Source organism: Orbicella franksi, chromosome 2, assembly GCF_964199315.1.
Source record: "Orbicella franksi chromosome 2, jaOrbFran1.1, whole genome shotgun sequence".
Classification (NCBI taxonomy): Eukaryota; Metazoa; Cnidaria; class Anthozoa; order Scleractinia; family Merulinidae; genus Orbicella; species Orbicella franksi.
Window position 1 is genome coordinate 20600124 of NC_138146.1, and position 22608 is coordinate 20622731.

The window sequence follows — 22608 nt, forward strand, 5'->3', positions numbered from 1 at the left end:
TGTCAGAAATAATTTCACTCTTGTGATATTTTTAAAGCCGCCAAACAGCGGATCACAGATAGCCACAGATCGCTACAGGTATCGGAAAGATTGAAATCTTGTAAAGATTGCCATTGAAAACTCCACTGGTTTTCAAGTGATTCAAATCATTTGTAACAGAAAGATAACATCAAAAATTTCTTGTCTGTGCCTTTTTCACGTTCTGGCGCGGTTTTACTGCAGTTTTTTTTTTTTTTTTTTTTTTTTTGTAGTAGCTTCCAGGTTGTCACTTGTCTTCCGCTCGCTGTGTCAGTTTCATTACAAGAACTTTATTGTTCCTTTTCAGTCTTATTTCATCTAACTGTCATTTTCTCTCCACAGGGCAATGCAATTTTAACCCTGCAATATCGACCCAAACTGGACTTCCTATGACGAATGGAATCATAAATAGTAATTATGAATAGGTGTGATAAAAATGAAGAAACGGATGTACCAGCGTATCGCATCACTTTCGCTTATTTCTAGTTCCTTTGCTTACTGAGTCATTTGTACATCCTTTTCTCGCGCTTATATATCGCAAAACCAGTTAAACTCGAGTTGACAGGGAGGGTCACGTGGAATGCCATTTATAACATCTCTTGTATTTGAAACGATTTTCATCATTGTTAGTTCCAGCTTCACCATGAGCATACAAATTGTCTATCGTCCCCTCCTTCCTTGCCAGTCCGCTGTCTTATATCACGCTGCAAGGGAAACCTGGAAAGGGAACAAAGCCCTGCTTCCGCGCCACAAGATCTGTGATGAGATAAGATCCCTTTTACTCTGCCAATCGTAATAATGCTGAGTAGCTTGTCGTCCTAATAGACTAACTGAAATCGCTTTTGTAGAATTCAGTTTTTATAGTGTCGAAAAGTGCGAATTCAGCTTTTATAGTGCCAGAAAAAGGTATTTAGGTACCAAGTGGGAGAAGTTCAAATTAGATAAGTAGACTTTTGAGATAGTCGGTGTAACTACGAGTTAGGCTAAAAATATCTGAACAACTAAACCAGAACCTGAACCCCGGTAACTACACGATCTAGTCGCTCTATCTAGACTTTGAAATTACATTTATACATTTAAGAAAGAAACTCAAACTAGCCTTCCAGCATCATGAATTACATAGGTGAGAACAAGGAGAATTTTCAGGAATTTTAAGGATATTAAGTGAGAGGTAGCCAAATTATTGTGATCAAATTAACGGCGAAGTCGCGCCGGTCGGTCATCTGCACATGTTCACACCATGTTAACCAAGAGTGTTTACTTGGTGTGAACAGGGTAGCCACTAAGGTAACCACGTTGCTTGTTAAAATACTTTCTCTTTCTACTTTTGAACTTTGAAAAGTTTATTATTACATATAGTAAGTTTGTTCAAGCTGAACTTCGAGCAGTTCGGCATCAAAACAATTAAAAATATCTTTTCTGTTAACGTCTTGTTAGTTTACCATCTTTTAGTAGTGACTGGAAATATTTCATTGTTATCTAATTTTGTGTCTATTTGTTTTGCCGTTCAAGTTAAGGAGGAAGACTTGGGGTAGCATCATGTAACTTTTCCGTGGAGATATTTACCTAAACTTTGTATTTTCGACAAAAATGTTTGTAAACTTAGGAAAGAGCATCGTCCTCTTTAAAAGACAATTCGTAATTCTATCATTATATGAAGCAAAGAAAGTTGACTTGAATATTGTTTCTCGTTTTCCGTTCGAAATGTGTAACTGAAGTAGGTTGCAATTAAATACCGGCACATTTCGATACTATCAAATATTGTAAATATTGTATACAGAAATGTAATGTTTGTAAGAAAAATCTAATCATAAAAGTAATATAAAAACTTTAATAAATGGTTGCAGTTTTACAGTGGTCCGAGTTATAATATTATGAAATAAATTACAATATTTAGAGAGGAAGCCACATCAGCCTTACCTGGTTTTCATGCAGGTCCTCTATCCTGATGGAATTGGAATTGGGAGTGTTGGTTTTTGTGGAGGGAGGAAAACCGGAGAACCCGGAGAAAAACCCTCGGAGCAAGGATAGAACCAGCAACAAACTCAACCCGCACATGGCACCGGGCCGAGATCCAGCCCGCGTCATACTGGTGGGAGATGAGAGCTCTCACCACTGCGCCATCCCGTTTCCCTTATTGTGACTAACTGAAAAGCTCCGTAAAACAATACATTTCGCCGCAATTAAGAATCTTAGCTAGATATTAGGATCTTATCTTCACAAGGTACCCGTGCAAGTTAAAGAATCTGCTATCTTGAATTTTTCTGACTGGAAAAGACATTCAATAATCACAAGATCTGGGGACGCAATGGTGTCGCCGTGAGACAATGATGGGTGCGACTATGATTCAGTGAAAATATCACTAAAATATCATATTTGACTTAAAAAAATAGCTACAACAAGTTTTTGATCTAGGGATATATAAGCCGATAGAAACCGTGAGCAAAAGGTCAACAAAATTTTAATAGAAAAAGAACTGTCGTGAGGACATTTTTTTTACTTGAGGCTATTTGAATGGAAGCAGAAGGTTGTCATACATTCAAGTTATTTTCTCTATCCATCACGTATATCCTCCCTCATATAAACAATCACTAATTTAAGGCCGTTTGCCCCGGCTGCTCGGTAGAATTTTAAATAATCGAAAAGTCATCAATAAACGGAAGATGAGCGATTTTACTTGTTACTGTCAAATCACGCTTCCGTAGTCTTGTGACGTCTCCAAACTCCTGAGCGTCTAAACAGGACTGAAATCAAGCGGAAGCTTGCCGTCTTGAGTCTTCCGTGAATAAGATGCTAAAGACAATTTTCGGGCTGGGAGAGGGTGAGAGCTGATTTGGTTTCAAAGAGGAGGAGCACTGGAAAGCTCATATGGTTAAAGTATCATCCAACCAAAGGAAAAGTCTTCTTTTCTTTTTGTGTGAGTTAGACTAAGTCTTCGTTTGGTTCGTGTTTCGGTTTCATCCGTTTAAGATAATATTTTCAAATAAAAAAGTGACTTTAAAATCCGCCCGTTGTGGCTCAACTGGTTATTCCTTATAATTTAAATGGAAAGCGCGGATTTAACCAACAAGTAAGCTTAGAAACAAAACAAGAAAATTTGTGCCTCAGTACCGCACTGTTCGAGCAATGTAAACTTTGGAGCAGGTAACAGTTACGCAAGTTTTGGCTGTCAGGTATCGGGACCGCAGGTACTGTTTAATTTATTCCTTGACTTATTGTATGATACAGAAGTGTTCAGATCATTTTCGCACTCAACGTAATTCAGTAATTAATACAAGTAACATGCACTGACTGTGATCTGTCTCCAACGCCCGAGTATAAACCGCTACTTGGCTCGGTCGCAGTCACTGTTAGAAAGCCTTGTGACTTACGTGCACGTTCTCGTTTGTTTTTGAGTGTTGAAGTTAGTTCCCTGGTGATGCCTATCTCTCTAATTTGTAATTTTGTCAGATCATTTTACAGCAAGCCCCGATCTAAGTTTGCACCCCGTACGGCAAAATGTATTTTATGTGCATAGTAAATGGATATCTTGCTGGGCTGCGCCACTTCCAGTAAATAAACTAAAATAAAATCAGCCAGTGAAAAGCTCGCAAACTTAATTTAAATGTTAGCACTGTGTTATGCTGTCGCCAAGATTGACATGATATGAAGTTAAATTGATATTTCCCCAGTCGGAAAAATGACTTATTATTCGCAAGGAAACAGCTGTACCTTGGCAAATATTTCACGGACATCACAAACATTCACTGCTATCATGCAAACCTACTCTGAATTGTACATAATTTTTCAAATAACCTATGAGCATATTAAATATCTGAAGTTTCTTTCGCTTTAATATTTCACCGCTGATATCAAAAGCCGGCATAAAGTTGCCCGGTAATTGTTAACTTATAATATCATCAGTATAATTTATCTATATTTCGTTTGCTGAGTTGGTGCTCGATAGTGTAATAAATGAAGTCCGAATACTTCACTTTGGGTGATATTTATTCATGGAAGAAAAGAAATAAACGTATACGCCTTGTATCGAATTCTCGCCACGTAGAGGTCGCATTATTTTGAAAAAGTTATATTTGCTAGGCAACCAAACTGACTAAGAGAAAACGTTATTAATAGGGCGCTTCAAGTTGACCCAGTCAACTTAGCATAAGTAACCTAGCAAGAACAGTTCCAAAAAAACGAGAAGTGTTTTCAACATTTGAGTAAAAGGTAAACCGATATTTTTCCCGACTCGACTGAAGTATATATTTATTCAAGTTATGATATTTTCCTGAAAGTCGTCAAACTGTTATTTCTTCAGTTCCTATTTTTACTTTCAGAAAGAAAAACTTTTGAATAATAAAAAAATACAAATAATTTAAAATCAAACGGTACTGAACCTTTATAGATATCATATCAAGTTATGATATTTTCCTGAAAGCCGTCAAACTGTTATTTCTTCAGTTCCTATTTTTACTTTCAGAAAGAAAAACTATTGAATAATAAAAAAATACAAATAATTTAAAATCAAACGGTACTGAACCTTTATAGATCAAGAATAAAGGAATTAAATAGCAAGATAGTTTGTTTAATTTGAATTGTGTCGTTTGCATTGTTATTAGTTCTTTTATAACGCGCGTTAGAGCCGAACACTGTGAAGAGCAGAACTGCCAGTCACAAGTGTTTACTTATTACGATTTCTAAGATAAACACGAGTGTGCTGCGACATGGCAATATCGCGTATCGACTACAGAATTGAAATACTGTATTTAAAACCACGACCTGACAGATAAATTCTAGTATTAAATATCCAGCGAAATGTCAGTATTTTATGCTGGCGGTGTTTACCAATGTGTGGCACATTATTATACCCCACGTGGGTCGATCGGTTCCTAAAGAATTAAACTGATGAGAAATCATTGACTAGGATTTGCCTTACCAACGTTTTCTAATATTTCACTTTGTGATCTGGCCGTGATGTATTCAGATGTAAATGTTTAATGAGTATGGTGTAATTTTTTGTGTTTTGAGGCTTAGCCGCGTTTCTCAGATATTCACTGAAGATTTACATAATAACATTATCCATCTCTCCTTCTGTCAATTCTTATCAAAATATTGCTTTAGCATTTCTAAGTTTAGGAAAACAATATAACACTAAATTAAGAAAGCTGTTTTTGTCGCACGCCAGTTTATCTTAATTTCTGCAATTAAATCAGTGAACAGAAAACAGAGAAACGCTTGCAAAGTTTTGTTATAAATGAAAACACGGACATAAATACAATTTCATTGCTCCCTCGCTAATTTTTAATGTCAAAGAAAACCTAGAGACATTCACGTCATGAAAGGCCATTAAGATATTCAGCTTTTGTTTATTGCACCTTGCTTGTATTGTTCGTCTGTTTTTATTTCTTCATGTTTTCTGTAAATGATGGAACACGAAATAACTTACACATATCACTTAGCCACAAACAAAGAATAACTGGCCAAGATCTTATCGAAGGGAGGTTTGATTTCCAGAAGATGTTTTGAGAAGTTGATTATTTCATAGTCTCGTGGAAACTGAAAGAAACGTAAACTTAAAGTGACCATTATTCAGCAATTAACAAGTTGGTGCGTTGATTGTAGCCGAGTTTTTAAGTTGATTCACAGGAGTCTCGCCTCCCAATGATTATTTAGATATTTCCAGCTGATGAGTTAATAAACAAGTTTGCTGATTCATCCAATTGGCGGCGTGGGTTTTATCCGGGAATCTTCATCACTCGCGACCGCAGGCCACATGAATAGAGGTCGTAAAGAAATTAGCTGTGTTGTCACAGAACACAGACGAAATTGACAACGCCGGCTGCAAGTCTGTCCAGTTTCAAATGGCTGTTCTTCAGGTAAAGGAAGTCAAAGTCTAGTCTCTTTTTCACAATCTTATTTTCAAATAATGCCTTTCTATTTACTTCACATTTTAGACCCGTTTAATATTTATTTCAAAGCCGGTGTTATCTCAAAGGTTGAGTAATTTATTGGTAAAGGGCCATATGCAATGGCGGCAAGTTGAAGCTTGTCTTAACCTTTTCACTGCTTACGTCAATAATTTGCAACAAGCATTGACAGAACTGAAACTTATGACGTGCTCTCAAGGAAAGAGAAACACAATGCCGTACTTCCTTCCTGCCAGTAATATTCCTTGTAAAAATCATGATTATACCACTAGGGTCACTTTCCTCATAGTCTGTCCAAATGTGATAGTTGAAATTCCAGCCAGTTATATCGGGTTAAAATACGGTAAATATTTTAATACTGACCAACATGGTACAAATCTAGTGTCACTTAGATTATTACCTTTATAATACCCCGCTAATCATAATCAGTTGCTCGGGGGATTCGATTCCATTAATCACTCAAAAAAACAACTGTGGCTTAAGTGTTCCTCCACCGCAGTGATGTTACAAGTTACTTGAAGCAAAATTTGACAAAATGGCGCTATTGAATTCAGGCCACTGCATTAATTATGGCGAATGAAATTGTCAAATATCAGCAGAAATTGTTTTAATTCTGTTTTGATTAAGCTCCACCGTCAAAGAAAACATTCATATTTTTTTGCCGTCGAACATCAGGTTACCCTCCGATGAACGACTGACACCTGTTTACGGAATAGATTTGAAAATTTGGCTGGGAATTTCATCCCGCTAAACAGTTTAAAAGGCAGAATAGCTTAATCCAGAAAATGCGAGTGCTTTTAAAATATTGTTTGACGTTCAATGTTATCTATGATTTGTATGTTCTATTAGTCAAACAGGGAGAGAAAACTCAAGCTTCAAGATCTCAACTCGTTTATTACATGCGAAATTTGCAGAGGATATTTGATCAAGCCGACAACGATCACAGAATGTCTTCACACATGTAGGTACCGGTTGAGCGCCACGCATTGTTACAAACGGCAATAATTTTGGACGCGATAAAAGAATATAAGCCCCGTCCATCGCTTCTGGGAGTTAAATAATCAACAAAACCAGTATCGAGTTGGATAGAGCAAATACAAACGCGTCTTTTCCCTTCAGTAAAATGAAACGCAGCAATTTTGCGAGACTGTCGCATCCTCATTGCACGAAAAAACATCTGCTTACGTTTGTTATGTACGACCATCAAACACTATTCATTTCTTTATTAGTTTAACTCAGGGAGGCGAAACTTTTACGAGTGTAGCTTTTGGCGGCGATTAAACGAAAGTTTTTGCTTGTTTCGCTATGTTTCGCCAAAATGATCTCTCCGGAACTACTGTTCAAACGGCGAAGACTGAACTCTGCGCTTTGCTTCGAAACGGGTATTAAAAACCTATCCACGCTAGTGTTTTACGAGTGATTCTCCATTTGAGAGTCATAATTATTCATAAGATGGCACACTTTTGACGCTTTTAGATAATTTTATTAGATACAACAGTGGGTAGTGATAAGCCTAAATTATGGTAACAATTGTGAAACTTATAACACGACCAGTCGGTAAATGTGGCCTTATCCTGTCAACAACGGCGAGAAGTGTTTTCTACATTGGAGCCGCGGGAGAATTAAATGCTTTCTACGCCAACGGCGAATGCTTTACGTCGCTACAGCTGGAGTGGAAGTCCGCAATTGTTCAAGTTTTATTATTTATTCTGTGTCCTAGGAGATAATAAAGTACCCCTGAGGGAATATACATTACAATATTAACAGATCACCCACGAAGTACCACGCGATAAGTTTTTGTCTTGAAAAATCTGAACGCGTGTTTCACGCCTACAAAAAGAACTCAGATCATTGTAAAAAATTATCAAAGTTACGCACAAAATAAATCGCGGTCGGATTAAAAGGTTACTGAATGGCAGGAAAGATGACCCTTTTGTAAACACGTGCACTTAAAACAAAAGGTGCTATAAGCTTTAGTCAGATACATCATCAAGTTTGTTTGTTTGTCCGAATAATGATGTTTCTTTAAGCTTGAAAGAGAAATACTCCTGTTAAATATTTTGAAGAATCAGCTTACATATGCAAAATTAAAAAAAATTGGTATCAATTTGATATACCTGGCCAATTAAAGTCCCGACTTCTTCGAGGTACTGCATGAAAATACGTGTATTAAAACGCCCTTATTTTTTTGGCATCCTGTGTTGGACTGAAAACTTGGATAGAAAAGTTCAAGAGGATGCAAAAGCGTTCAGCTTCTACAACGGGCACCTTTATTAAACTCGATGAAGCAAACTTATTGTATTTGATCGTAGCGACTAGAAAAGAAAGAGTGCAATTTGCCCGTAAACGTGTCCTCTTCAGCTTATTAATACAAATCACGTCACGATAATGTAGGGTGCGAGATTGCAACAAAGTTTCAAAAGCGCATATTTTTCTTAGAAACAAGTTCTGCCCTCATGTCACGTATGAAATACGTGCTTAAAAACCACCTCTTGTTTTTGCTGTCAGTGAGACATCAAGTTGAATTGTGTTTGATCGGCATTAACGTTTTTGATAATAACTTCAAGAGTAGCTGAATAAGTTTTTCTTTGATCGAAATGGCAGGATATTCATCAAGTCGACTATTTTCAATATTTTAAAATAGGGAACCCGAACAAGAACAAAGCATTGGATGTTTGTTCAGCTTTAAGAAATAATCCCTAAGCATGTGTACCCGGGAGATCTGTATGTACACAGGCCAACGTCACAGATCAGTTTTAATTAATTCAGCTATGTACACAAACCGGGCAACTCTCGTATTTTCGCGCGCAAATCATGTCGCCAAAGCGGTTTCTTTTTTTTTTTTTTTTTGCTTGCGTTCTGAACTACACGACTGTGATGAGGTTCTGTGGCAGGAGTAAATCACGTTCAAGTAGTCGCTGCTTACCACGAGCGTTTTTTTCGGCCACATTCGGTTATATTTTCCTTGCACACTCGTAAAAGTTGCCTCCGTGATAACTTTGGGCCTAGCTTTATTATTGTCATATTGAAGCAAAATGATTGCAAATGTTGCACCATGTTTGCAAAACCGTGTGAAACAAGTTTTAATGTAACACGCAACAATACATGTAAGTATATATTATTGTTTGCTTCCACAGTCTGCAGATCGTGTATTGTGAAGTACTTGCAAGATAGCGAAGACAATAAGTGTCCAGCTTGCTCGATTCTCATTCATGAAACAAATCCATTTGAGATGCTCAGGTACTAATAGAGTCACACCTCTTTTTGTTATGTAGTCCTAGTGACTCTCGCAGGCGGAAACAGTCTGAGAACAGCCGCAAGTTAACACTCCTCAGGAAGTTGACGTCCAGTATGGGCGGGTCCGAAACCTACCAAAAGTATTCCAAGGGGCGTTTGTTACTGACAACTACAAAAGTCTGGTTTTTGATCAGGATCCCCAGCGTCCACAAACTGAATCTTGTATTGCTGGAATTATAAGCCAATGTGCGCTTAAAGGAGGTGTGTTTGACTACCCAGCCTTGTAAAATGACCCAAGACGTAGCGGGAGGATAAAAATATGTGCAAACAAATATACATGTGGCTACTTTTGTCTTATTTTAACAAGCTCGTCAACAATAGCGCATTTGATATTTGTAGGTCATTTATAGTTGCATACGTGCTTCAACACAGCAACAGTGTAATTCTCTATTAAATCTTAAAATTGTTATAGAAAGACAAAAGATGGTGAAATTGTGTGTTTTGTTAACAGGTCAGACCAAACACTTGAAGACGTTATCTATAAACTTGTTCCCAAACTTCAAGAAAGTAAGCGGTACAAATCTATGTCTTTGGGTGTCCACTATCGAAACAAACGTAGATTTAAAAGTACAAAGTGTCCGATATATTACAGGTAATTAACTACTTAGTCTTTAATGAGATAATTGGTGCGTAATGATCGGTCAGTGGGCAGAGGGCTCGACTCTGATTGGCAGAGAGGTCCGGGTTCATGCATGGTCAATCTTCTTCATGGTTGGCTTATGTATGGCTTATTCCACTCTTCTAGTGCCCCTGTCCACCTTGGAGTATAAATCGAGACTGGTAACTATCGCGGCAACCTCCTGTGGAATTAAAAGTTTAAGTCTTTACTGTACCTTTCAATAACATGCGGACTCTAAAATTGAAAGCTCAACCGACAAATACGTTTTTCGCTAATGTTCGGCGGCTCCTCCCAGCTTCCGACTACTGCCGAGCGGGCGGTAATCAAATCGTTGAGCACAGTTCACACAACGAAACCCCTGCAACAAAACAGTGCTCGGCAGCGAAAAACGCATTTGTCGGTTGAGCTTTGAATTTTAGAGTCCGCATGTTAGTGAAAGGCTCAGTAAAATGATAAGCAACGGGCTTGGAGAGGCCTTCTGTTAGTCACGTTCTTATTCATAAGACTCTCTAAGAAACTGGAGAGAGTGAAATAGTTGTCACTGGAATTTTGTGTGCATCGATCATTACCTGGATCACTACAGCAATCCACATCGACTAACAATGCTTAAAGAATGTTGCTATAATTGTTTCAGATGAGCAGAAGAGGGAAAAAGAATTTAATGAACAACACAACTCTGAAGAAGAAAAGAAATCAAAGAAAGAACCTAAAGACAACAGAGAGACAGGTAAATATTTTTTCGCGAGTTTTTACTATTTTGAGTATTTTTTTTTTGCTTATTTAAGTTTCATGTATTCTTTTGCTGTATGATATTCTCTGTATTATCCAAAATAAAATGGTTGTTGTTGTTGCTGTTGTTGTAGAAGAATCTCGTCAGTATCTGAGTAAGAAGTCTAAACAGAAGTATTCTTTTTCAAAATCTCTTAATCTTTTCCAAATTTTTACGTTTTATTATTACAATTACCCGAATGACAGTTTGTCACGCTGATCAGTGTACGAAATTTTATCAGCTCAGCCAACTAACTTAAGAATTCGTCCGGACAATCGACGAATTAACTCAAGATTTCCGACAAAACATAGTCGGTAATACCGTAATTATAAAGAGCTTTGTTCTAAATCATATACTAGATTTTTAGCCGTAAAAGCACGAAAAAAACATCGAGAGCTCCGTTCTGTTTTCTTTATCTCCTGATCAGCCCCTGATTCAAAAACTGACGAGCCAGCGAGTAAGCGAGTGAAGCTGTCAGCAGAGGATCAAGATAGCAAAGAAAACTATCACCGGGATGACCCACAGATTGGAGTCTGTCTGGAATGTCTGAGGTAAATAAGTGGCTTCAGAACGTTTATTACTTCATGACAAGCTTAGTTGATAACGTGTAATAACTACACTCACTAATCCGACTTCCCGAATCCCTTTTATCAGTCACCACCTTCGTTGGTTTGCTATATACAAAGAAATTTAAATGACGCAAGTACATCATAAAAAACTTATGAAGAAAAGAACATTTTTAATTAAACGATGTACCCGTAATACAGATCGTTTCGCCCTTATAGATAAAAAAAGAACAAAGTCAGTAAGGAGCAGAAATTAAAACGTAATAGGTTCCAAAATGCGATATTTGAGGTTTGTGTTATTTGGATAGCGAGTGTTGATACGAATCACAACTGAGTCTTTTTCCAGCCGACATGCCGAGAAATTCGAGGTCTTGTTTGTAAGAAGCAAATGTTTTGCAAGCCTGCTTGACAGTAACTGATAACAAGGCAATGTAACTTAACTTCATGTTGATCTGATTTAGTGACAACTCAGTTCAAGAGCAGCCCGTGAGAGAACTGGTACGAAAATACATCCGCTGTTCATCACGACTGACAATAGCACAAGTCAAGAAATTCCTGAAAGTCAAACTTGATCTTAGAACCGCTGACCAGGTATGTGATTTGCGGACAGTTGAACCGCTCTGAATTAACAAAACAACCGGTCTGACTAGATTACCTAGACTTAAAAATTTCTTTTAAAAGGCAACCATTTCATGCAAAAACTGTTTTTCATTCTTAAGTTAAATTTTCTCTCCAGGTTGAAGTGATGTGTAACGGAGAGATCATGGGTAAAGATCACACACTGGAGTTTGTGTACATGACAAGATGGAGGGTGAAGGTAAGAGAATGTGCTTGTTTTTTGAGGGAATAAAGTTTCAAAGTTCAACTGAGCCAAAACTCCGATTAACAACAGTGCAAGACTTCAACCTGTAATTTCACGTAAGGTCGGGTTGTTTTGGATCAGAAAAAAGAAAAATAAACACTACATTCTACAATGAACACATGATTTATGCACACACAAATGAAAGACAATATTTCGAGCGTCTAGAGCACTGTCTTTCAAACCCACATGTCCAAGTTATTTTTATTATAATAATATATTGGTGTCATTTTCAAGGAGGGAACTGTCCTCACTCTCCAGTACAGACCAAGAATGGATTTTCTTTGAGTGCAGTTCCCAGGAGACAGCGAGCGCTCACAAGACTGATGACTACCAAGTGCAGCTCACGACAGCTATCTATTGCGACAGTGTAAATAGAAGTTAATATATTTATTAAGAGAGAAAGAGAGATATTGTACACGGTACGTCAAGAATGATGTAGTTATAAGAATAGTAGTAAGAATTTAAAATTTGGCAGTTACCACTCTAGACACGGACAATCCGGATGCGAAAACACAAGGAAAACAGTATGATGCTAACCTTAGACGGATAATCCGTCTGAAGGATTTTGAGCATGGATCATCAATGTAAGACGGATAATTCGTCTTGAATTAACGCCAGGAGGGATAAACTCAAATGCTCATCTTGTCCTGAAAAGTCTGGGACTAGAAACAGCGCATTGACACATGGCGTCTAAGGTGCAAAGAGAAAGGGGCAAAGAAACAAGTACACATCTAGAGAGAGGATGAAGTCTTCCTTTTCGCAATCGTTTTGTCTTTCTGAAAGGCAGAGACAAACCCTAGACTCTTGTCCAGGAAACTGTAGCTTTGAAGAAGACTGTCCTAGCAACACATCACTAGCTGCACAATACAAGAAGTGTTGGCCCTTATGTGTTTCAAGAGATGGACTTCGCGAACCTCTTCGAAAGAATATTGAATTGTCTACAAGTTTTCGTTTTCTCTTGGTTGAAATGAGAAAGCACAGGATGGTCACCATATTCAGAGTTGTGGAACTGTTCAAACCCATGTGTGAATCAGAGATGAGAAAAACTCGAAGAGTTTATTCGTCTCAATTTCACATCAAGACGGATTATCCTCCCGACGGATTGTCCGTCTTGACGGATTATCCGTCTCTAGTTTGAAAACAGCCAATGAGATGCAGAGTAACTAACTCTCGTGTGATTGCACGCTCAGGCTTGCCTTATTCTCTATTTTCCATTTCCCCATAATTCACTCTGTTTGCCCCACCCCCCTTCCCCCTCCCCCCCAATTTTGCTTAAACTTATGTTGTGAAATGCTCTTGGGAATATGCGCAGACCTCCCAAGAGCATTTAAAAATAATAGTTTATGCAAAATTTGGGGACCAAACACAGTGAGTTATGGGGAATTGGAAAATACAGAATGGACTGTAATCGTGCGACGAAGGTGCGGAATGGCATCACGCGAGTAGAACAAAATTTTAAAATGTTAAGAGATCTTTTACGATATAAGCAAGTAAGCAATTACGTGCGATACACAACTTACAAACATTGCTTTTGTATGCGATTTATAGCAGAACAACTTAGTAATAAAACTACATTAAAACAATAAAGCTAAATAGATTTTATCTCCGAATTAGTGGTTTTAGTACAGAAATAATTTTACATCTATAACACTATATAGAGAAACGTGAGGCATATTGCAAACACAGCTCTTGGCACCTAAAACAACAAACTATCTTGCTATCAAGGCGGCGATGGGTTTAGGCCGGCCATGATAGCAGTTTTAGTAAAATGCAAAACTAGCCATTCGGTCTGTTGGTGTGTGGGGCAGACACTGGAATTCGAAACAAGGCAGTCCTCTGAAAATCAGTACGTCCCAGTAGCCAAGCATCTGAGCTAGCCAAAATCATCATGTTATGGAATTATTCTTGACTCCAGAACATTTCTACTACAGTAGTGAAATGATAGCTAAAGCTGCGAAAAAATATTAGAAATGGTAGAAAGACAACTGAAATTCGCCGGTTTTAACTTGTCTGCCCCCTCAGAAATCACAAGCCCAATTTCCATTATGATGAGAAAATAAACATGACTGGCGCCCTATCCCAACAAGTGTATATATACAGGTATACAGTATACAGGTATGTAGGAATGTAAGCATAGAACAGGTGTTGCATAAACATTTTCTCTCAGTTCCCATTTTAGCTTTCGGCTTCCATCAAGCGACCTCAAATGACCTAGTTTCTTTTCCCAGAAGACAAGGATAACCTACAGGCGATGAAATTGTAATCAGTAATGAAGCATAACAAGGATCTGTGTAGCCTGAGTGAAAATATTTTTGTCTTTACTCCTCGTCCAGGCTTATACCAGAATGTTTTCGCATGACGTCACGGCAGCCATGTTGGTGTACCAAACCAATCCAACGGAAGTTGAATTCTTTTGCTAAAAACACTTTTTGTTCCAACACATTTGTGTGACTGCCGACTACGTGAGTAAACGTTCTATACTACTTTTCAGTTAGGTTGTCTGCAGAAGAGGCCGATGATACCAGGACATAGACCTGGCATGGAAATAATTATTCCAAGAAAAGGACTATCTAATATCAATTTTCAGTTTTGTCTCCGGTTTATAGACAGGAAACTGCAGTAAATGTTTGCGTCATTTTTCCCAATGACTGGAAAAATGGTGTGAAAAAGGCTGGGATTTTCATTCATGAGTAGCAAAATGGAGATTATATCTGACACAAGCCCTGTGGAAAGCCACAACTGAAGTGTGACCATTGTAGCTTCAAATGTTTTTAAGTAAGCAAAGATTCAACTCACCTCTGGCATAGACTTTCTAGGAGTAGAAAGAAAGTGCACGGTTAAAACGTTTCCTGCTATAGCGAATTGCCTCCTGATAATTGTTTCGTTGGAAAATTATACTTTTAAAGAACTAAGGGTGTGTGCTTAGCGCCTGCTTTGTTTGCTGCGTGTTTAGTTGATAGTTAGGCTTAAGAAATTTCACAGCCTGTGATCGCGCAAACATAATTTTTTAACACAACGCAAAAGTTTAAAAGTCTTTCTTTCGTTTCCTTACCTCTTTCGTCGTAATTTAACTTCAACAAGAGCGTTTTTGGAAAATACTTCTTTTGTTGCCTCTGAGCAAGTTAATTAGATTGTCGAAAACTCCGCAGACAAGAAGAATGCTGAAAGGTCGGCAAACGAATTTCGTAGATTATTACGTCATAATTGAACTTCAATGACGCAAGCAAATCAAGCGCGCGCGAATTATGATGTGATCAAATCATAGATTGAACTTTTCTTTTGTAGTTTCTTACGTCCTCTTTACTCATTTCTCTTACTCATCTACTCGTTACTCATTAACTCGGTTGTCGTAAAAGATTAAAATTTAGCCAAAGAAAAACGTTTATCTGCTGCTTAATAATTATAAGAAAGAGTGGGAATTGTAGGCTGAGTAAATTAAGAATTTAATTATGTCAACTGCGCTTTCGGGTTCTAAAGCCGTAGGAACTGCCGGAGTCGTGAGGCAACGAGATCAATTTCTTCATTTTCTAAAAAAAGAAACAACTGATGCTATTAAATCCGGCCTTATTTGTTGGACAAATCATGAGACCCACTCATAGACTGAGAGGATTTGTTTTATATGGTATGGCATTGTTAGCCATTGTTGCGCCACTGCTTTGGTGGGACGAGGTCGAACCAAAATATTCCAAATCCAGCCATAAATTGGGCCACATCAAGTCAGTCAATTGATGCCGCAAGATTTAAGGGCAGTAAGATATGAGAACCTCAGCAACAACACCAACAATATAACAACAACAATAATAATAATGACAATAATTTCTCCTTATTGTTATTATCAGGTCTTATCACTATTTTTCAGCAACGTTTTGCCAACAAATTTACAGTCTTTATTTCTTTTTAATTTACATAATGCTGGTTAAGTTTCGTATCCCACTTCATTTGGTTTACCAAAAAATCAATGCAACCTCGTCGCTGTAGACATCTTCGTCACCAGTCCTAATTTGTGCGTCGTGTGACGCACTTCGACAAAACCAATCACAGTATGAAAGTAGAGATTTACGAAAAGTCAAAGTTGGCTTGAATCTCTATACTTAAGCTTTACGCTATAACTTAGTCACTGACTCGTTTAAGTTCTTCAAGCCAACTTTAAGCTACCGAGGGTAAAGTTGAAGTAAAGCTTGTATAAAGTTGGGGTTTGCCCCTGGGCGTTCGCTTTAAAGGTAAAGGTAGTGTAAAGCCCATCTTTAGGTAACGTAAAAGTAGCGTAAAGCTGCTTAAATAAGAACTTTACGGGAGCATTACGCCGGCTTTACACAGTAGTAAAGTTTTTTTTTTCATGCTGTGAACAATTAAGGCCTTATGCGTTCCATGGCGCAATGAGGACAGATGATGTGAACAGTTCTAAATAGACCATAGAGTATAATGTGTATGACGGTTGTATGGACACCGATAATGACAACGTATACTTCATCGAGCTCCTTGAAGTTGAAGTTAAGACACTGAAACCATTCAGAAATATTTACAAGCAAAATACTACGTGTGACGATGAGATGAGGTGAGTGGTGCGTGTGATATCAAAGTCACATCCGCAACCTGCTGCAAAAGCCGCTCAACCCAAGAATGCAGACCTTTTTGCTATATGCATAACAAGGAGACCATCAACGTCAACCGACTTCAAGTTAACATTATGAGTCATCCTCCATCTTCTCAGGAGTGCGAACTCCCCTCGGTGAGTGAGCTCGTTAGTCGAACCTTTCTAGTTCATGAAGCTGTTCCCATGTGTTCCATGTGAGTTGCTGAACACACACCATACTCACTCGGCGTTTCCCAAGTCAGAGCCATGGCCGAAAGAAATATACGATGGGGGAATTCGATCGGTAGCCCCTCTTATAAGAAAAAATCTTCTGAGGCTCTGGTCTCGAGGGTCTTGTTCTTGTTTAAAGATGACTGACTTTTATTTTTACTTTACAGTTTTTCTCTAAATGAATCATCTATGACTCCAGACCTTTATCTAACTTTCCATAATAGATGTTTAAAGAAAATCTAATCTTGGTCTGTACTGAAGCACAAGGACTGATCCCTCCTAAAAAATTAAAAGAAAAACAAACAAACAAGCAAACAAAATGATCTTCAAAACAGACAAAAAAATGGGCTTCGATAGTTTTTGAGTAATACAATTTTCTTGTTCTTTCAAATCGTTAAGGTTTTACCGCTTGGTTCACATTTGAGACGTCTTCTAAATATCCGTGACGGACTTTGAGTTCACTCCCTCAGTTTGCATTTCATTGGCCTTTCCTTTACTCGTTGGAAAAGAGCAACGAACGAAAATGCCCGTTTTCGCCAAACACCGATACATTACACGTCACCGGCAATCCTCTGAGAAAGAGGAAAATACAGGTCTGGACGAGGTACTGGACTACTCGGGCTGAGGAATTCTAAATGCTGAGGAATCCACAAGCTGACTAGAGCAAGACTTTTTTGATCAAAGATCTAAGGTCTTTATTTTTTTTAAGTTGCAACAGCCTCGACGGGTTTGGGTGAGGTATTTACCATTACCATTAAAACAGGAATTCGGTTCACTTGCCTTAACCCTCCATCTGGTCATGTACACAAACTCCAGAGTGTGATCTTTACCCATGATTTCTCCGTTACACATTACTTCAACCTAAGGAGATATGCCTGGTGAGTTACACTGATGCACGTTTTATGAGCGAATAGCCGTCGAGAGCACATGGGGCGCATTTACCTGGTCAGCGGTTTTGAGATTAAGCTTGACTTTCAGGAATTTCTTGACTTGTGCTATTGTCAGTCGTGATGAACAGCGGATGTATTTACGTTCCAGTTCTCTCACAGGATGCTCGGCCTGAACTGAGTCGTCACTAAAACAGAACAATCGCAGTCTCAGTTTCTTTGTTGACTTGTTTGTTTTTTTGTCACATTGATTGATTGATCGATTGATTGATTGATTGACTGGCTGACTGGCTGACTGGCTGACTGGCTGACTGGCTGACTGGCTGACTGGCTGACTGGCTGACTGGCTGACTGGCTGACTGGCTGACTGGCTGACTGACAGACAGACTGAATGACTGACTGACTGACTGACTCACTGACGGCTTGACTGATTGACTAATTGATTGACTGACTGACTGACTGATTGATTGACGGATTGACTGATTGACTGATTGACTGATTGATTGACTGACTGACTGACTGACTGATTGATTGATTGATTGATTGACCGCAAATGTAAAGACCTTGATGTAACCAAGCACAAAGAAAACGATCGCTTTGCTGACTAAGCAAGAATGTTGGCAAGATAGAGCAGCTAAGTGTTTAGTTACATAAGAGTTTCAGCAAATCATACATCAGACACTCCAGGCAAACTCCAATCTGAGGGTCATCGCGGTGATAGTTCTCTTCGGTCGCTGATAGCTTTTTTCGCTTGTTCGCAGGCTCGGTTGCGGAATCTGAAGCTGAGGAAACATCAAAGCAATGGGAGTTTGTTACTCAATTACCAATCTATATAGTCTCAGTGCTCAGCAAGCAGAGCATGGCCTATACAAGAATACACGGGGACCTGCCATTTGTTGATCCATAACCTTAAACTGTTGATCGTCTTTCTCATCAACTGTTCGAAGAATTTGAAAGTACGTTAAATGGTTTTAGACTCGAACATACCTTTCTAGTTATTTTTCGAAAAATCAGTGGATCGAACAAATACTCGTCTAATAATAACAGCTAAAGGGTCTCAGTGGACATGGTTGCACAAGATAACAAATTGAAAGACCGTATCTTGAGCTAACAACTGAAGGTCATTGCTAAGCCACAAAAGAAACCCATGTACCGTATTCTTTGGTTTCTTCTGCCTCTTTTGTTTTCTTCTCGTTCTCAGAGTTGAGCTGTTCAAGGAATTCTCTTTCTCGTCTCTGCTCACCTGCAAACAATTAAAGTTTTTGGGTTTTGAAAATTTTTAACGTGTCACTGTACACAAGATAAGTTGTCGATACTCCTAAATAACTCTCAATTTCAGGCCATAATTAAAATAAGAACACAAACACTTATCCGACTTTTTAAAATTGGATTTTGAAAACTTCTTAGCCAATCACAAATAGGCGACAAGCGCGTACGCAATAATTTCACATTTTATTGCCATGAGACTATTTCTGTGACCAGTCCCACGATCCAAACTAACTTTTCATTGCAAAGGATGTCATTTCCCTAAATTAGCCTCACCGACGAGTCGATCATAACGACATTACACATATGCCAGATAGGCCGGTTTGGATCTTAAGTTATTAGTTACAGTCTTCATATAACGTCTTACGTTCTTGCAGTTTGGGAACAAGTTTATGAATAATATCTTCCAGAGTTTTATCGGACCTGTCAATCAAACAACACACATGACCATCAGTGGTGAACATTTGAGCAACCAAAAAATACAGTTAAAATCCGCGTGTAAAAACCTAGATGTTTTAAAAGAACCTGCTGGTTGAAATTTGCCATTTTAATACCCAAAAATATAACAACCTGGGTCTTATATGTTACATTTAAATTATGATAAACATTTTAACCAAGGATTGCATGGACTTTGAGATTGCAAATTTATATTACAATAAAATAGATAATACAGTTCTGAATAAATAGCGTATATTCAAGGACCAAACACAAGTTTATTTATTTTTTCTGGCAATAAACAACTATATATCCTTCATAGAAATTAAGAACCAAATTGCCAAAAACTACCCCAAAACACAAGAAACTATTTTGCCAGACTTCAAAAAATGTAGGTTTTTACAAGCGATTTTTTGCTGCAGTGGAAACCGAGATAGCTCGTACAAGATTGAAACACAAAACTGAAACGAAAACCAAAGGAATTTTTCATGAATAGCTTAAACCTCCTAATACAAGAATACATGGCATGCCCATTAGTCATAGTACGAGACTGGTCTTAATGAGGCGTTGAGACGTACAAGGGATATGCGAGTGCTGTTTTATAAGCAACACTGTTTGTAGATACCTGAGTAAGTCGAATGGATTGGTTTCGTGAATCTGAGATGAGCAACTGGGGCAGTTATTGTCGTCGCTATCTTGTAAATATTTCACGATGCACGACCTGCAGACTGTCAAAATGGCACAGTTGGTGAAGTCATTTTAACACGTAATCATCAGAAAGTACTGCTATTACTTAGTAATACTTTCAATCAGAGTTCTTCTGATTGAAGTCTCATACATTTTCTTGTTTCACTGTAAGTGGGCAAGTCACAGCGGTATCCATCAACTGAATAGCATTCAACTAGAAATCGCCATTTTGTTTTTCGATTAACAAAATTAATCTACCATCAGCGACGTACTCAGAACACCTCTGGCAGCAATATGTTTTAGTTTAAGAAGTCTTTTTAAACCTTCAAAGAAGCTACCTTGCGGCAGGGATCAAATTTGCTGGTCATCTAATCTCAGTTGAATTCGAACTGCACTATTTATTTGTTCACAACGACATCTATTACTTCTTTTGACTGAAGAAGTCACGAATTTGAAGTCTTTACTCTCCATGCAATATAGATTTTATCGTTGTTGGTAATCTGTTTATAATGTAAAGCTTGTTTCTTCTGGTGTACGTTATTATTTCCTAGGATTCAGAATCAATACTAAACTTTAAACAATTTAATATTTTCAATGCAGCTGCCAGCGACGCGAAGCATTCCTGTTGGCATGGGTCCCCTGTTGGCGGTGAAATGTAAACTTTTAGTCATTTGAAAAGCAAAATCCTGGTCTTGTATTTGCTGAGCTATTGTGTAAAAATAATCTAATACCATTGTCTGGAAAGCGTCGAAATTGCGCCACCTTATGAATAATTCTGACTAACAAATGCAGAAACATTTGCAAATCATGGTTTGAATGGATTTTTAATCTTCGCTTCCAAACATCGCCTAAAATTAAAAACTTGATGTTTCGACGGAGACACCAGCCACGTAAAAGCAGTAGGCAAATTAAAATGGAGGTAGAAGCAAATAAAGAATTTTCCACTGGCAACGAAACAACTCTTCATCATTTCATCTCCGCAAGTTAAACTAAACAATGAAATGAATAGTGTTTGATGAGAAGCTCAAGCAGGTGTTTTTATTTCCCTTTTTCTACAGTCTCGCGATAAATAGAAAATGACTGAATTATTATCTTAGCCTTGTTCTTCTTTTTCGTTCACGAAAATTCGATACCGTCTCATGGCGAGTGATTGAACTCCCAGAAGCGAACAGAGAGGAAATGTTCCGGCGAGAATATGGGTTTTTTTTGTTTATCGCGACTGAATTATTGTCGTTTGTAACAATGCATAGTGTTCAACCAGTACCTACATGTGTGAAGACATTCTGTGATCGTTGTAGGCTTGATCAAATATCCTCTGCAAATCTCGCATGTAATAAACGAGTTGAGATCTTGAAGCTTGAGTTTTCTCTCCCTGTTTGACTAATAGAACATACAAATCACAGATACTGGCGGGCATCAACGAGTACGTTAACAGGTTTCTAAAGTATTAGTCGGTCGAATTTCCGAGCTAATTTTTAAAACTATTTGTAAACAGGTGTCTGTATCATAAGAAAGCAACCACGTCGATCGGCAAAACATTATTTTTTTAAACTGTTACTGTTTTATAATTCTCTCCTCTATAATTAAGGCAGTGGAGTAAATTCAATGGCGCCATTTCGCGAAATTTTGCTTCATACAGTTGTTTTTGTTAGTGATTAATGCAATCGAGTCCTCGACCGACTGATTATGATTAGCGGGGTATTATAAAGGTAACGAACTAAGTGATACTAGATTTGTACTGATTTGTAACGTGTTTTAGCCCTATATAACTGGATGGAAATTAAAATATCATTACAAATTGGAAGGAAGTGGGGAAAGTGCACTCGATGGTATAATTTTGTTTTTTACAAGGAATATTACAGGCCCCATTGTGGTTTTCTTTTGTCGAGCATACGTCATAAATTTCATTCTTGCCGATTCATGTTTTGTATTATCGACGTACAGGTTCCAACCGGTAGTTAAATGTTGTTATTCAAGTGGCAACTTCCTGCCTAGAAAGTGCCTTTTTTCTACCAGAAAATTCTGTAAACAAGAGCTAAATGGATTCATGAAGTACGCCAAATTAATAAGCATTACGTTAAAGTAGTAGTGTAAAAAATTCACGTTGTTTCAGTTTCCTTTACCTGTAGAACAGCCATTTGAAATTGGACAGGTTTTGCACACTTCCAAGCTCTTCTGTATATTGTGACAACGCAACTTATCTCCTGTTGCCTTCCATTCATGTGGTCTGCGGTCGCGAATGAAGAGAATTCCCGGATAGAAAAAAGCGGCCGATTGGACGAATGAATCTTCAGCTGGAAATGTCTTAATACTCATCGAACCCTTAGACGGCTGAGAATTAACTTAAAATATTAACCTGTAATCAACGCTCCAACTTTAAGTCACCGGATGTATTAATTGTCCCTACCGCTTAACATTTCGTTTAGTTGCTACGGGACCGCGCGTCTACAGAAATATTCTATCGCTCAAAACAGATCCACGTTTCTTTG

The 22608-nt window shown here is 38.1% G+C and overlaps 3 protein-coding genes across 7 annotated transcripts in view; 2 read left to right on the forward strand and 1 right to left on the reverse strand.

Moving 5' to 3' along the window:
* Positions 1-2794, forward strand: part of LOC145478560 (polycomb group RING finger protein 5-A-like) — a 20998-nt gene extending 18204 nt beyond the window's left edge. For 2 of the 3 annotated variants that reach the window (XM_081456620.1, XM_081456619.1), the window contains one exon: positions 1-2794. This exon is cut by the window's left edge and continues 851 nt beyond it. Coding sequence is in view for 1 of the 3 variants with exons in the window: in XM_081456621.1 (XP_081312747.1) it covers positions 361-411 (51 nt within the window). In the remaining 2 variants the exon portion in view is untranslated. The other variant, XM_081456621.1, reaches the window with a different exon arrangement.
* Positions 2795-5761: 2967 nt separating this feature from the next.
* LOC145478574 (polycomb group RING finger protein 5-A-like) lies at positions 5762-14408 on the forward strand. Of its 2 annotated transcripts, none has more exons than XM_081456648.1 (9): positions 5762-5876; positions 6777-6888; positions 9065-9167; positions 9676-9731; positions 10478-10570; positions 11067-11163; positions 11640-11769; positions 11915-11995; positions 12275-14408. In XM_081456648.1, the coding sequence occupies exons 1-9, from the start codon at positions 5862-5864 to the stop codon at positions 12323-12325; spliced, it is 738 nt and encodes a 245-aa protein (XP_081312774.1). In that variant the 5' UTR covers positions 5762-5861; the 3' UTR covers positions 12326-14408. The 2 variants fall into 2 exon arrangements, with proteins under 2 accessions (XP_081312774.1, XP_081312773.1); XM_081456647.1 differs by having other exon boundaries at positions 5768-5876; positions 11040-11163.
* Positions 14409-16155: 1747 nt separating this feature from the next.
* On the reverse strand, positions 16156-22341 carry LOC145478573 (polycomb group RING finger protein 5-A-like). 2 transcript variants are annotated; one of them, XM_081456645.1, is made up of 9 exons: positions 22243-22341; positions 21388-21499; positions 20058-20160; positions 19365-19420; positions 18885-18974; positions 18405-18513; positions 17787-17919; positions 17625-17705; positions 16156-17123 (listed from the first exon to the last, which is right to left on the reverse strand). In XM_081456645.1, exons 1-9 carry the CDS (start codon positions 22339-22341, stop codon positions 17073-17075), a joined length of 834 nt encoding a protein of 277 aa, XP_081312771.1. In that variant the 3' UTR covers positions 16156-17072. The 2 variants fall into 2 exon arrangements, with proteins under 2 accessions (XP_081312771.1, XP_081312770.1); XM_081456644.1 differs by lacking the exon at positions 16156-17123 and having other exon boundaries at positions 17132-17705.
* Positions 22342-22608: the final 267 nt, after the last annotated feature.